General features: G+C 39.8%; 2 protein-coding genes across 2 annotated transcripts; both read right to left on the reverse strand.

Annotated features, from left to right (window-relative positions):
* Positions 1–6,299: 6,299 nt before the first annotated feature.
* On the reverse strand, positions 6,300–8,142 carry LOC147182039 (C-X-C chemokine receptor type 4-like). The gene is made up of 4 exons (XM_086074967.1): positions 8,019–8,142; positions 7,738–7,946; positions 7,373–7,656; positions 6,300–7,032 (listed from the first exon to the last, which is right to left on the reverse strand). The coding sequence occupies exons 1-4, from the start codon at positions 8,031–8,033 to the stop codon at positions 6,437–6,439; spliced, it is 1,104 nt and encodes a 367-aa protein (XP_085931093.1). The 5' UTR covers positions 8,034–8,142; the 3' UTR covers positions 6,300–6,436.
* Positions 8,143–10,406: 2,264 nt separating this feature from the next.
* On the reverse strand, positions 10,407–13,929 carry LOC147182040 (uncharacterized). The gene is made up of 6 exons (XM_086079642.1): positions 13,749–13,929; positions 13,425–13,505; positions 12,367–12,809; positions 11,353–11,425; positions 11,162–11,272; positions 10,407–11,074 (listed from the first exon to the last, which is right to left on the reverse strand). Exons 1-6 carry the CDS (start codon positions 13,793–13,795, stop codon positions 10,696–10,698), a joined length of 1,134 nt encoding a protein of 377 aa, XP_085935768.1. The 5' UTR covers positions 13,796–13,929; the 3' UTR covers positions 10,407–10,695.
* Positions 13,930–15,770: the final 1,841 nt, after the last annotated feature.

Here is a 15,770-nt window from a genome sequence, read left to right on the forward strand (position 1 = left end):
GCGTTTGTTTATGTTCCAACACTCTTTTTTCCCCCCCAAATGAGCTGTGCACGTTGAACATATTTTATATTCACAGTTTTTCCTCAGCCATGTGCTCCCCCCCCCCCCCCATCTGTTTATTAATTTCCGGGTATGTTTTTCAATGGGTGCTCTATAAATCAGGACATTGAATAAGGTTGTGTATGGCAATAAACTTTACTATAGAAAAGAAGATTTTGCCATACTTGCCAGCCTTTCAAAAATAGTAGATGGCTTTGCCTCCGAATCTGCATTGGCAGATTTTAGGAATCACAAGAAAATCTGAATTCTCACAAATATGTAACTTTAGCATCAAGGAATGGACCCAGATGAAGAAAAACGGACGCACAGGTAATAAATGGCAACGAAATGAGTCACGCAGACACAGACATGAACACAGTTGAACTTAAACAGGTCCAACAGTGTGGCACTCTAGTCACATGATAAGGCACCAATCGCTATTTGGTGCTTTCTGCATTCTGAGTTTAAAAAAGGAACCAAGAATATTAGAGTGGATATAAAAAGTCTACACACCCCTGTTCAAATGCCAACATTTTGTAAAAAAGAAAAAAAAAGAAAGAAAGTCCACCAACTAAAAAAAAAGTAATCTTTTTGAGAGGGGAAATAAAAATAAATGATTGAAAAGATGTGCTTGAAAGTGATTGGTTAATTGTGAACATAGCCACATTCTAGTTACAATAGGCTGTAACCATTTTATTTCAGTTGTTTATGTTTACTTCCCCATTCGACTTATTTATTTATTTACTTACTTACTTACTTATTATTGGTACAGATTAAAGGTCCCATTAACTCATTCACTGCCATTGACGGCTATAGACGTAAAAAATTCATTGGAACAATTTTTATTAGTTTAATATTTCTACCACTTTTCTTAACAAGAGTATGAAAACCTAGAATTTTTTTTATTGTACATTTAGAACAGAAATAAAATGTGTGATTAATCGTGAGTTAACTAGGGAAGTCATGCGGAATTTTTTTTTGAATCGCCTGACGTGATTTAAAAAAAGGTTATTAAAAAAGAGGGGCGTCCAAACGATTAAAATTTGTAATCGTAATTAATCGCATGACTTCACTCGTTAACTCACGATTGATCACAAATTTTACATCTGTTCTAAATGTACAATAAAAAAATTCTAGGTTTTCTTACTCTTGTTAACAAAAGTGGAAAACATGTTAAACTAATAGAAAAAGTTCAAATGAATTTATGGCAGTGAATGAGTTAATTGTGTGAAAAACTTGTATTTTTTTAAAATCTTTTTTTTAGCAAACAAAAACCTGTAAATTGAACATGGGTTTGTATACTTTTTATATACCCACTGTATGGTTGCATCTTCTACTTGTAGTCAACACTCAAGCAGCAGCAGCAACAAGCCAATTCAGTGAATGCATTTATTAGTAAAAGCGTTGAAATCTAACTTTTTGGGGTCATTTGTGTGGCAAAGAGGCAAAAACGCCACAAACCGCCTCTGTGTAAACAGTAACAAGACGACACCAGCAGACCACTAAAGTGGGCAATCTGCAAGCACAGATGCTATTCTGCTGTCCTTATTACAAGCCACTGTACCAAACAAAAATTCTAATAGGATTAATAAAATAATATTGTTGGTTAAACATCTGTCCAGGTCTCAAAAATATGAAACACAAACTCCTAATTAAAGTTCCTAAGAAGACGAAACAACAATAAGCAGGATAGCTGCACATGACCTGGCATCGGGTTCACAGATTTCCCACAATTGCAAAAATATGATGTGATCATTTGGAAGTAATTACTTTCAATTCAATTCAATACATTGAACCGCAAGTAATAAAAACAAACTCTGACATCTCATCTCCGCTCCAATATCGTACTGTGGTGGTTGGTTTATTGCTTTAGTTTTTTTTCTCACCAAACACTGAGAACAAAACAAAACAAAAGAGGATAAAAGCAATTCCTCAACATTGGGGTTGCACATTAATTGCAATGATGACTAAAACTCTTGTATCTTCCAATATTTAGCTTGAACTTTGTTTGCACTCAAAATGTAAGTCAATTAGTGAAGGAATTATATCTGGGTCATGATTTGTAAATGTGGGGTTTATCAAGGAAACATCATCTTGATTTATATTGCTTACATGTTTACATACATTTGCATATGGCTGTGATTTAAGCATCCTTTTTATGTCTCCTCCCACATTTACTTTATTGCCACTGTTGGCGTTGTGGAGTGCAGCGCTGCTTGGTTGTTTGATTGTTTTAGCTGCTTGTTTTTCCTCAAATGAGTTGCAGGAAGTCTTTCCTGTTTTGAAAGCCCTATGAATAGAAGAGGCTGATGTGTTGGTGTGTGAGAAAGACGGGCCTCGGGTTCATTAAGGTGGGATTTTTCATAATGTCCCATTTGGACACACAACAGTTGGAAACACTGATCATTAAAACGCTTCTTTTTATCAGTGCAGCCTTCACCAAATCTCCGTCGTCCGTCACCAAAGCTCTCATCATCTTCATCTTCATCTTCATCATTCTCTTTGATCCAGGAAACGGGGCACAGTAAACTTCCAGCTTCTGTTTGTCTCACTTCCGAGTGGAAGTGGTGATGCCGGGAGAACTCCAAGTGTGTGTGTGCTTGTGTGATAAAATATTCCCACGAGTGATAAGTAGAATACCAGGTGAATCCAATATTGGCAAGCAACAGAGTTCAATCGTTGACCTGTAGAACAACATACAAAATTCTGCACAGTGGAATCCTCATAGTAGAACAAAATCCATTAGTTCCGATTTGTTCCGTAGCAACGTTTTCACATCTTAAGTGTTAAAATAAGTCAACCACTGTATAAGGATCCCTCGAAAGGCTAATGCAAATCCAAAATGAAACTGATAACAGTACCAATACCAATACTAGTATTTATGATACAAAAAAAAAAAAAAATCCCCCCCAAAAGAAAAAATGTCATTATTTTTAAAACTACACTGTATGTCTATCTCAATCGGGAAATTTTCCTCAAAATTGCATGAAATGAATGGCAATTTTCTATTCTTCGATTTCTAAGTTCTAATTCCTGATTGTAAAATAAACTGATACCTTGGAATAAAGCTTGGTATTGGTACCGATATCTGATATCAGTACTCGCACATCCCTACTTCAAACTATTAATTGTCTGCTAGCTCCTAACTTTGATGACATGTAATGGATGTCGAGCTGAAGGCGTTGCATATTCAATCTTAATTTTTATAATACATGAGCATCATGGGAAAATATGCTATGTTTGTAGCAATTAGCCTACAATTGTGTTGTAATCCACTCGCGAGTACGTTCCAATGTATTTGTGAGTATGTTTGAACGTTTTTAAATACATTTGAATGTATACTGTATACTGGCAAGTGAAAATTGTTGTCGTAAAAATAAGGCACCTCGGAATGAACAAAAACTAAATTAAAGCAAGATCAAGTAAACCCAAGTCAAAAGTAACAAACACTCACACAAAACTCTCCAGTCTAGGATACTGGAACATAATAACAGAGAAGGGACTATAAACCAAAGAAATGAACCCGGAAGACTGAACAGAAGCAAGGAGCTATACAAGTAAATTAACGACACAATGAGAAACACCTGGGGTCCATTTCACAAAGCATGTTCAACAAACATTGAGACTAACCCTAAACAGCCAGTTGGCATACATTGAGAGAGTTTTCGGTTCCAGGACAGCTGATTTGAGGTAATTATATCAACGCAGAGTAGTTTCACCTGGAATTACCGCTACACTAAAAAGACCACATCAATGGAGCCCCGATTCGTCGAGTCACCATGGCAACAGGGAAGCAGAGCGCGGCACCGCCCTCTGCTTCCGCGTTTTTTACCCCTCTCAACTGGAAATCTTAATTTAATTAATTAAATTAATCTTAATATGGCGAATTTGAACATGTCTTTAGAAAAAACACCGCAGCGGCTCCACTTACAAGAACGTTGATGCTCCGGTGTCGGGTCAATGCGTACATTTAAATGTAGTCCTTTGCAATCACAATAATATTACAGGGGAAACCGGTTGAATTGTAGCTCCTTAATTAATTTCATTTAGGTGAAATCCTGCGGGGGAGAAGCGCACTTGATTTAAGATGAATTATAAAATATTATGCAAACGGTTATAAGAAGAAAAAAAAACGGAGCGCAACACACAATATATGCTGTGATGTGAGCACATGACTACGGCACCGGTAATGTTGCAAACGTAAGGACGGATGAAGTTGTGTATGTAGATGATGGACTGTGATGTGAAACGGTAATGTTCTAAAAGAAGATAACTGTCCGGAAATGCCAGCATATATACGCGCGGTCTGATAACAATCCCTGCGCAATATTGCGGCACCTTCATCAAAAAAAAGTATTTGTCAAAAGGACATGCCATGTTTGTGACAAAAGTGAACTTTACGCTCTAGACTATAGGCTTATTTACGCAAAAACTCGCCTTAGCGAACTTTATGAATGAGGAAATATGGCTGAAAGAAGGCGTGGACAGAGAAAACCTTGAGGTTCATTGTGAAAAACCTGCCACCGACTAGGTTTGATACATGGACAATGTTGCTATGGTAACTGACCAATAGCTTAAATTACCTCTTTTTATGAAACTGACTAAATGTACCTCTTTTCCTCTGGTTTCAATTACCTGCCTTTCTGAAATGGAAGACGCAGAGTTTCCCACATTTCAGGGTTTCCTGACCCAGGGTTCTGACTAAACCTGCTTTGTGAAATACACCCCTGGACCAATACACAAGTAGCTGGGGGAACTGATTGGTAGACACAAGAAATGGACTGACGAGCACAGGTGCATACACAACCATAACGAGACATGAAACATGAAAAAAAATCATTATACTTTGGAGGCATATTGTTTCTAACAATTTTGGTTTTATTAAAAAAAAAATTGTGCTTTAGATGCATTTGAGTACGGTAAAAAAAAAACTTATGAAGTTTCTCTATCGATTGTTTTTCTTCATAACAACATGCTTGTGTCCTTAAAGAAAAAGACATCTCCTGACCCCTCTGTGCTCTCACGTAACAAAATGTTCATACTCACAACAAACATGTCCACACATACAGTGTATTCACCCACACACAATATGGCTGATTCACCTGTTTTCACACGTCAGTTTCCACAGGAATTTTATTGTATCCATGCTTCGAATCAGTGGCTTCACACGTTTGGATTCAGTTGGTTGATCGTAAAGTAATACTGTACAAGGGTGCTGAGATTAAGCACACGTCACACTGGGAACTGATTGCAACATTTTTCCCATAAGAAGCAGTGAACCGTTTCCTTTGCAGTACAAACTGTTGACTGGATTAATATGTCATGATGGTGAGTGGTTCTGATTTCAGATGTGTTGACTGTTTTCCGTTTTCTGTCCCCTTTGATCATTTTTAGAATAACAGCACATTCTGTTTTGTATCAAAAATATGGCCCCACAAAGTGGACAATGGTCAGTTTTTATTAACATTAACAAATGTTAATTACACTGGGGAGCAATTGGTTTATTTTTTTTTTGCATTAAATGTTTATACTGCTTAAAACAATTTTTTTTATATCTGTTCTAAATGTACAAATAAAATTATAGGTTTTCATACTCTTGTTAATAAAAGTGGAAAAAAATGTTAAACTAATAGAAATAGTTCAAATGAATTTTTGACGTCTATAGCCGTCAATGGCAGTGAATGAGTTAACCTTGTAACCATGGGAAATATTGCTATAAGTACTCTTTCATTTTATGCTGTTTTAAAAAAAACACGTTTCAAAGCTTGTAACTATTTTATGTTTGTGTATCACTAACATATATACACATTTATTTATTTATGTGATTTTTTTTTGGGGGGGGGGATTCTAAAGCTCAAATAATTGACGTGATAGAGAAAAACTAAGCTCAGTTTTGGATTCTGCACCTAAAAATTAGTTCAAAACAGCTGTCAGACCCACTTGCTTTTGACTAAAAATGGCATCACAGTTGCTCAGGTAACGAGTTCCAATTAATCACAGCTCAGCTTGCGAATGTCACATGACTAAACAGGTGAGTGATGATTGGTTGTTACCTGAGCCCTGAGCGACTGTGATGTCATTTTCATTTTACATTAGGTGGGGCACATTTTATTCTAAAGAATATTTTTGGGTTGACTTTAAAGACGTGTTACTCTTATTGTAATAAACTCCTTTTAGTCATGAAGATTACAGTCCGAAACATGACAAGAGAATTTCAAAAGTTTTTGTCTGTATTTATTATAAACAGTACAGTAAAAGCACAGCAGCATTGACAAGAAATCCAAAAGAGACTATTTACAAGAGAATTGAGAGAAGACCGCCAGCAGTTCCTTAAATTCTCAGATTATTTCTATTCCACAATACACACGCACACACACGCTTACAGAATAAGCCAACACTAGCTAGAGTGTAAACTGGACGACTCAGACTCTGTGGTTGTCGAGGCCCCGTTGCGCCGTTTGGGTAAAACTTTCAAACTGGATGCTCGGCTCAATGTCAAGGCTCTGCGGGCCGAATTCTTGAAACTTGCCCCCAGGAACGCATACAGCAACGGATTTAAGCAGCAATGCGCGAACGCCATGGGCTCAGCCACCGCCAGCCACACGCCCAGGACGGCCTCCAGGTTGCAGCTGCGGGGCAGAACCTCCAAACGCAGCATGGCGTCCACAGAGATGCCCGCTCCGTAGGGCAGCCAGCACACAAAGAAGCAGAGCACCAGCGCGATGGTGGTCCTCACCGCGCGCCGCTTCTGCCTTTGGCCCCCGAGAGGGCCCCGGGTCAGTCTGGTGACGATGACGCAGTAACACACCAGAAGCACCAGACCCGGGATCACGAGGCCCACGAGGACTAGCTGCAGGTGAAAGACCGCCACCCAGAGAGGAGCACTTTCCGCCGGGTAAAATCTCTGGCACAGCGTGCTTCCCTCACCTCCTTCTTGAGTTCGGGCAAATATCAAGTCGGGAACGGCCAGCAGACCAGCGGGCAACCAGGCACCTGCAAAGATTAGAGAACGGATGGTGGTTAAGTAGGAAGGAAGAAAGAAAGAAAGAAAGAAAAAAGAAAGAATAAAAGAAAGAAAGAAAGAAAGAAAGAAAGACGAGATAGCGTAAAAGCACAGGTGGCAAATCCAGGTTCAGAAAGTAAAAACCCTGCCACAGTTTGGCTTTAGCCCCTGGTGCTAGCTAGCTGGCTCCCTAGGAGGTAAACGAGCAGCATGGGAGCTAGCAAGGAGCTCACTAGCTAGCACCAGGGGCTAAAGCCAAACTGTGGCAGGGTTTTTACTTTCTGGACCTGGATTTGCCACCTCTGCATAAAAGTGAAGCGAGTCACTCACCAACATAGACCAATCTGTGTGCCAGCATCTGTCTCAGGCCGCCCGTATTGGTGTCTGTGGCTCGGACCACCGCCAGGTAGCGGTCCAGACTGATGAATGCCAAGATGAGCACGCTGCCGTACAAGTTGACCGTATAGATCACGTGCACGCCAACGCAGGTGGCCGCGCCAAAGCGCCAGTCTGCAAGCGCCGCGTCTACCGCCCAGAACGGGAGCGCCAGAACAAAAAGGAGATCGGCGGCTGAGAGGTGCAGTCGGTACCGGTCGGTGAGACTGGATTTGGACCTGAAAAACAACACAAATGAACAATAAGTTTGGGATTTTTACCGGCAAATTTTCAAAGGACAAATCATCCGGCTGTCTCACCGACGCTGGCAGCCCAGCACAAAGACCACCAGACCGTTTCCGGTGATGCCCAAAAGGAAGATGAGGGCGTATACCACAGGTAAAAAGACCTGCTGAAAGTCAGAGGTCATCACGTGCTCCACCTCACAAGGCTCCTCCAGATCCACCCCGATATCACCAGAACCAGAGCCAGAACTGGTGTCATTATATTCGTAGTCAAAGAGGATGTGCTGGAAACAAAAGTGATGATTAAGTTAAGGAAGGACGCCGTCGTCGCTGAATTCTTTGGGAAAAAAGCTTACCTCATAGTACGACATGATGGACTGTCCTTTCTCTGCCGAGTGAGGCTGGGACTCCAGTGGGGCATTTTTATAGTTGTGCTGGTGCTCCTCCCTCAAACTCTCGAACCCATCTGTGTTCCTGCCAAAATGCTTTTCCTGTTTTGGAGAGGTGTCAGGTGCTGATACTGCTTCTATCACAGGATGCCGTCCTGTGCGTGCGCGCCGCTTGAATTGTTTTGGCCCTGGGACCCCGGCTTTGTGATCGCCAAGGTCTATTGGCAATCGGAAAGAACGCACAACGAGGTACAGACAATGCGTGCGTGCGCGTGTGTGTATTCGGTCGGTGGGGGAGTGAGAGAGTTCTCTCTTCGTCACTGATGACGATGATGATGACGAGGATGTTTGCCAAGAGATGGAGGTTGATATTCTACACCAAAAAAATGTTTTTTAAATTCTGCCAATCGTCTCGGTTCTACCCCTTTCACACCTTATTTATTATTATTATATATAAGATTTATTGACTATTTTCCATATTCCCACTTTTCCCAGTAAAAGTACCAAACTTCTTAATACAATTCCGAAATTAAATATTTTACACATTTACATCCTCTTTCAACATTTCATGACTGAAACTAATCCAAGCTAAAATAGTACAGCTCATTCAAGACATCTTAGGAACTACTTTCACATTCCAATAATTCCCACATTCACAAAATTCCACAATAAAATTCTGAAATTAACAAGTAATTACACGTTTATCTCCTTCCGCATTTCTTGAACATCTCAAGTTTCACATTCCAACAATTCAATTAATTTCCCAGCCTATACCGTTTTTCAGCACTCAGACACAATTTCGACACACATTCTTAAATTCAATGTCTTGATTTGTCATTTTCAGGCTTGTACAAATGAAATAATGTCATATTTATATGAAGAAGAAAAAAACCTCCATCATCACTTGCATTTTAAGTGATCCAAACGAAATAAGAAAATTGTATTTATAAAGATAATTAAGTTTTCAATATTACTACTGTGTGTTTTAGACTGTGGAAATGAAATGCTATGCGACTACCGAGACCTGGTTAATATTTTCACTGTCAGCTAAATCAGCTCAAAAGTAGCCTACCTGACGGTGTCATGTCGTGCTAAAGCCACAATAATAAACATTACAGAATGAATGCCTCAAATTATAATCGATTATTATTGTCTTTACGGTGTAGACTTTTTGATACATCAGTAGGTCTTGGATTGTGCAAATGGTTTGAATGTTGTGGCTGATCAGTGTACACCATTTGTACCGGGAATCAATTTTACTCAAATAAGGCTGCGTGGGGTTTTTTTTCTGTTCATTTCTGTGCACTGTGGCGCAGGTCTGCGGACACACTTCCTGTCTTCTAATAGACTAATCCCATAAACAAACAGTAAACCAACTCCCAAATCCAAAGTGTTACACTTTCTAAAGAGTGCCAGTCCCTTATCTCAACCTCCCCTCCCTTCCTTCAGGTTCACTCCTATCAGCTTGAAAAATCTCAGGAACAACAATACTGAGTAAAACACGTTGACGGATACCTGACACTGATTTTTGACAGGCCTAGGATGGGACTATTTTTTTTTTATTGTAAAAAATCAAATATCAAGAAACTCATTTGTATTAAAAAAAAAATAATAATTCGACGTGCAATTTCTTTGATTTTCGTTTTTCATAGACTGAGATAAATTGTAGCAAAACTAACCCAACTCAACTTTCAAGACTCGGAGTAAAAATAAACTGAGAAAATATGGTTGCACAAGTGTGCAACACCCTGTCACACCTGGAGATGTGGCTGTGTTCAGCAGACTCGGCACACACCTATAAAGGCCTTGGGGGGGAAACAAAATGGAGTTCAGACGTTCTAGTAGGCTTTTCCTGACACTTTGGTAGTGATATTTTACAGCACAAGTCATGGTCTGGAGAAAGGTCATCGTTTAAAGGTATAGGTCAGGACAAAGATACAAAAGAATTTCCAAGGCATTAAATGTTGCTTACCGTGCAAGATAGTCGTCATCAAGTGCAGAAAATCTGGCGCAACAATTTTAGTACAAAACCTTCACAATTTACAAGCGTGTCCATCATTTGAATAAGATCACGTGACTATTTTCCATTGAAAACAACATGAAAATGAAGGTTCACTGCTATCTGAGTTTTATATTGTCTCGGACATTAAACTTAAGGGAATGTCTGTTGTCTTCCTTCCGAATTAATGCAGTTATTTTTCAGTTTGCTCAGTGCATTGTACATGTCTAGTTATCATTATCACATCTATTTTCAGAGGGGGGAAAACAAGCACTGTGGAAAACAAAAGGTACCAGTAAACATCCATGCAGTCTTGTTCTTCAATACAGTAGTGATTTTGCTGTTTGAGAGAAAAGGAAACTCAATTCAAATTTATTTCAGGAAAAAAAATCATGACAGTTTAACTGCAAATGTGAAACAAAAATTAAATGTTTACGAACAACAGCCTTCAATTCATTTCTTCATCAACAGTGGCATTAAAAAGAAAAGTATGGACCCATTTCAAATGGAATTCTAAATACACTTTCAACTGCAACATCATATATAAACATAGATAAATAAAACTACCATTGTATTAAATATTAACAGGACTTCCTTAAGCACCTCACAACCAACTTCAGCAATGTGATAAGCTGCAAGTGACGACTATCGGCTTTCTTTGAAAATGCTGCTGGTGCTGCCGCGTAACTGGGCGAGCAAAGTGTGGAAGTCAGTCTTCTTGGCTGGTGCTTTCGGCTTTCGTAGGACGGCCTCGAGCTTGGTGCTTTCCAAGGAGAAAGTAGGAGGAACGTTAGTGGTCCCGTCCGAGTCGTCTGCGCTTTCTCCACTGTGAAATCCCTCAACATCAAGACCCGCGTAACTCGACTCAAAACTGCGCTTATCGTCATCGTTGCCACGGTTGTCCTGCGGTGGGTTGTTGGCGCGGAGATGTTTCTGCGAACTCCAAAAATCATCTCTTGCCCTCTTCCTCCGTTTGGTCTTCCTTTCGTTTCTTGCTGGCACTTTGCGGGACCGCCTGAGGTTCCTGACACACAAACACATTCATCGCATTTGACAGAAAAGATGTCGATTGTCCTGTCGATGATAGGAAATGTGACTTTTAAAGCCTTACCTCCGAAGGAAAATATGCAGCCTTGAGCACAAGTTTTGATGGTCATCCTGCTTTTCATTTTTCTTCCCCTTTAAACGTGTGCAAAGATGGAGCGCACAGTGGGAAAGCTTCCTGGCAAAACAAAATCGAGTCTCTTCATTTACACGCGGATCACAGGACACTTACAGCATTCCACCAAAGGTTCGACTTACCCTGAGCGAGGTAGCCTACTTGGCGCCCATTTTTTGAGCAGGACCCACTGATCACACGTTAAGGAGGTGGGATCTGAAACACACACCAAACAAAGTAGTGTTGTTTTTTTGTCATCTGGTGCATTGTGAAATTTGTCACTTTTTTATTTATATTTTTTAACTTACGACTGCCACCTCTGGCCTAAAACGTAACTGCACCCTGTGTCTAGTTGGGAGTATGTGTGCTCCAATAAACGTTTCTTTTTTTTTCCCGGTTTTCTTGGAGTCTGAGCTTGAGTTTGGGCTGTGTTTGTTTGTCGTTTTTTTCCGTTTCCATCCCAATTGTGTCGTCCGCTCGCTAATACCACCTCCCAAGAAACTGGGGAATGTTCGCCCCATAAAAGCTGATAGGCATTAGCGCAGTTAAAAAGTCAGGGTTCTTTGTACTCAACTGGGTATTGGTGGAGCATGCATGATGTAGAAAATGCTTGAACGTTTTGAACTCTTCAATGCATCTTTAAGGCGCCTAGTTATTGCATCTACCTTTTGGCATTTGTCGACACATTCCGGCAGAATGCTTATTTTTTTACGAATAATTGCACAACTAGCTCATTATTTGTTGAAATGGTTGTTTTATTTTAGCTTTTAGTTCTAGTATTTACTTAGGCATACTGCACTTATTGGGGTCACTTTAGAGTAGACATTTTATTTTATTTTATAATGTTACTGTGTGCATTTGTGTATTGTCTTTTGTGTTTGCTGGCTGCACCACAAATTGCACCTTGGGGACAATAAAGATGTCTTAAATCTTAAACGTTACTTTTTGGCCATAAGAGCGAGTCTGAATATAAAAGTCAACCCGCCAAAGTGTCACGTGAGAGTGACGGCGTCATCCATCACTGATGGAAACAACCCACAATAGCCGGTGTAGCCGGTGTTCATGTCAGGCCCCGGGCTCTGTATCACTGACGTTCATCTATCGCGGGTGGATCTGGGACACAACCCCCTGCAATAAACAACCCCAAGTACACTTACTATTATCCAAGCATTTATCTTTGATGGGCCTTTTCAGCCTCTTTGCCCTCTGGTAGAACTTCCGGCAGGATGGGCATAGGTCTGTTGGTGGTCTTCCATTTTTCTTGGGAGATGCGTCATTCAGAAGGGAAGGAGCAGCGCTACAGCCATATTGCTCATATGACTCATCTAATCCTCGATCATCCACTTGCACACTACTACCCTCTTCTGAATTCTCCGCCACATGACTATTGATGACATCAATCATGTCAGGGACGCTATTATCGTCCTTATTAATGTTGCTGTCATCAAATGTCGTCCTCCTCTTATCCGGAACCAGGCGTCGGACTTCATCTTCATTCAGGTGGAGACTTTTGTCAAGCTTCTTCTTCGAAGCAGTTTTAAACCTGTAAGCGTGACGAGTCTTCATGGTGACTCTCCAATTCAGGCTGTACCCTAGAGAGCTGCATAACCACACAAAAACATAAGAGTTTTATCCATCAATGAATCCACAAAGCAGCTACTCAACATTTTAAGATCCAAGTGGATACTTTACCAGGATCGGCAACTCGCATCCTAGCGCTATTTTGCCGTGAGTCATGTGACAACTACAAGAATTATACGCCAGTAAATGTGCACCAACTCCTGAAGGTTTAAAGTGGTTGCCCCAAAAGTGCTAGGTCTCAGGTTCAAATCCCACTTTTTACAAAAAAAAAAAAAAAAAAAAAAAAAAAAAGACTATTTCTTGCATCCAGCCGGGAGTTGTAAATGAGCAGTTTAGTTTCCCGTGTATTGAAGAATTGAAGTTACTGGATTTTCCACATTTAGTAGAAGACGCGATTGTTGCACAAAAGACGAAAAGTGCGTCCAACTTAATGTCGATAACAGCCTCTTTTTTTATTATTGCAAAACCAAATGAAAACTTCGTGAAAAGACACAGAAGGGGGTGAAGCGAGGCAGGAACCACGCCCAGTGACTCGAGCCAGCGATTGACCAAACAAAGCAGTTCACGGCAAAATAACGCTAGCAGGAGAGTTGTCGGTCACGGCAAAATCCACTGCCTTTACGTTAGACCTCACCTTTGAAGGAAAACATTTAGTTGGTTTTTTTCACTGTGTGATTCAACACAAACGGATCCATATTCGGTTTCATCTGGAGTGCTGTTGAATTGAGGACAACAAAACCACTTGAACATTAAAGCCAAATTAAGTCGTGAAGGTGAAATGAAAACAGCAACTCCTGACATTTAAGACCACATAATATTAACAAATATTTGTATCTCAGAAGTTAAATTCACACTTTTAAGTATCTCGGCTTGTCTAACACTGCTAAAAACATTTGTAGGTAGCTAAAGGCAAGAAGCGTCTGTATCAGAACAAAGAAGTAAACGGCGTTCAACTCACTTAGACGGTACGCCGTCTGCCTGCGTTGGCGAACTTGGCGTTTTCATAGCAGCACTCCACGTCAAACTTTAAATCTTAACATTATACCACATAAGCTCAACGACTTTTCTTTCAGAAATGTTCATTTTCATTTTTTAGTTCTTCTTCTTCTTCTTCTTCTTCTACTCAATGATTTCGATCGTCTGCTCCACAGCAAACTAACTTTAGTAAACACTGCCCTCTCGCGGTATTAGTCTATCACTCTATCACGTCACATACAATAAAATAACAATAAAATTCAACAATTCGATACATTCATTGTTTTTTGATGGAGAAAAAAGACTGATAAAAGTAGGACAGAATCCCTTACTTGAATACAAGTAAAAAAGTATGAAATGTACTTATTGATACATAATAAAACAAAAAATGCGCAGTTTCCCACTTTCATCAACTTTAAAGTGAAGTGAATATATGCATCGCACTCGCGAGGGGGGAAAAAAACTTAAAAAATAAATAAAAGAAAGAAAAAGACAAATATATTACCTCCTTAGCAGCTGCGCAAATACTTTTACATCCATGAGGCTGTTTTTATTATTATTAATATTATTATTATTATTACTATAATGCCAGAAGCCTGTGATTTTCCTTAAGGCTGCACAATTGCATTCGTCACGTATTGCCCTTGAATCAGAGAACAGCAACATTTCTCTAAATTAAGGCCAGGTCTTGCTTCTCTGAATCTGTTGCGCTGATGTCATGGTTACATCACCGTTGTCGTCACTGCCCTTAAAGATCCCCATCGTTCAAGATCCCAACTGCTGTTGACTCTTCATCTTTGTTTTTCTTTTTTTTAACCTTGTTAAAACCTTGTGGCGGTTGAAAACGTAACTGTCTCCCCCACACACACACAAAATTTTTAGGAATTTGTTTTTAATTAAGAAAATGGATGGATGGATGGAAGGGAGTAAAAGTCATTTAAAAATAAACATTGAAGAAAAGTACTGATACCTGAATAAACCACTTAAGTGAGCTATTGTAGTTAAATATAACAAACTATTTGCTGTTAGTTGTTAGTAATATTTTGTCAGCTAGCAGTTCCGCCTATTGCTCTCTCCAAAGACCTGGATCAAGCTATGATCACTCCCCAAGGCCAGTTTTCCCGGACTTTTGCATCTGATGTTTTGTTCTATAGGAATAATAATGAGCTACAGCGGCTATGAAAAGTCTACACACCCCTTTTCAAGTGTACATGTCTCATCTTCCAGATTAGAATGGGCACTGCCCTTGGCCCCTTGGGCTTGACAACTCCTGCTGCCAGCATTTCTTAGATCTTCTGTTTAGCCGATTCCTGTTTGGGTAACGCCACAGTGTGTGTTAACTTAATGTTTCAAATGTGAATGATGGTTAAAGCATAATTAACTATGCACATCCTGACTTTTCCGAACATGCTTGCAAAACAATACTTAAAAAAACTCAGAATACTGTATGATTATATTCTTCTTAAATTAACTTCAATGGTTTTTCCCTTGTATATCTGTTTGTCTACTTGATTTAGTGTTTCAAATAAATTATATGATGACTTAGTTACATGTTATTGTTATTAATGTATATTTTCAAGCAGGTTGATAACCATAAATGTTTTTCTGCCGGTCAGTTGTGCACCAGTGGTGGTGAGCCAAGTTCCTATTTGAGTAATGTAAGTAACATACACATTATGCACACATCATGTTTGCATCTCCATAAGCACTTCTTTTTGGCTAACATGCATCTTTGTGTGTGTGTGTGTGTAGCAATGGACCATTTGATCAGTTGAAGCCTGGCTCCTATTTTGCCCTTTCTCCTCCTCAAAACACAACAAATTCCACCCTAAAGTAAGGATTATTTGCAAAATGTTTTCCCTGGCACTGCCACACAGAGGTGATGTGTGTTTTCTCATGCTTCTTTTTCCTCAATAGGAAAAAGAGGGATTTAGGGGTCCAGGATGAGTCGACCGTGATCGGCAAAACACACAGTCCAACGGGAGGTTATAAAATTTGATTTTGC

Source organism: Leptonotus elevatus, chromosome 1, assembly GCF_054856555.1.
Source record: "Leptonotus elevatus isolate MCC_2025b chromosome 1, RoL_Lele_1.0, whole genome shotgun sequence".
In the NCBI taxonomy this organism is placed as follows: domain Eukaryota; kingdom Metazoa; phylum Chordata; class Actinopteri; order Syngnathiformes; family Syngnathidae; genus Leptonotus; species Leptonotus elevatus.

Excerpts from the sequence above, each read along its gene's own strand:
- LOC147182039 (XM_086074967.1), bottom strand. Across the intron at positions 7,657-7,737 it reads GTGCTGGGCTGCCAGCGTCG|GTCCAAATCCAGTCTCACCG; the intron begins GTGAGACAGCCG and ends GTTGTTTTTCAG. Across the intron at positions 7,033-7,372 it reads ACACAGATTGGTCTATGTTG|GTGCCTGGTTGCCCGCTGGT; the intron begins GTGAGTGACTCG and ends TAATCTTTGCAG.
- LOC147182040 (XM_086079642.1), bottom strand. The coding sequence starts at position 13,795 with ATGAAAACGCCAAGTTCGCCAACGCAGGCAGACGGCGTACCGTCTAA. Across the intron at positions 13,506-13,748 it reads GCAGACGGCGTACCGTCTAA|CACTCCAGATGAAACCGAAT; the intron begins GTGAGTTGAACG and ends TCAATTCAACAG. Across the intron at positions 11,075-11,161 it reads CTGCATATTTTCCTTCGGAG|GAACCTCAGGCGGTCCCGCA; the intron begins GTAAGGCTTTAA and ends TTTGTGTGTCAG.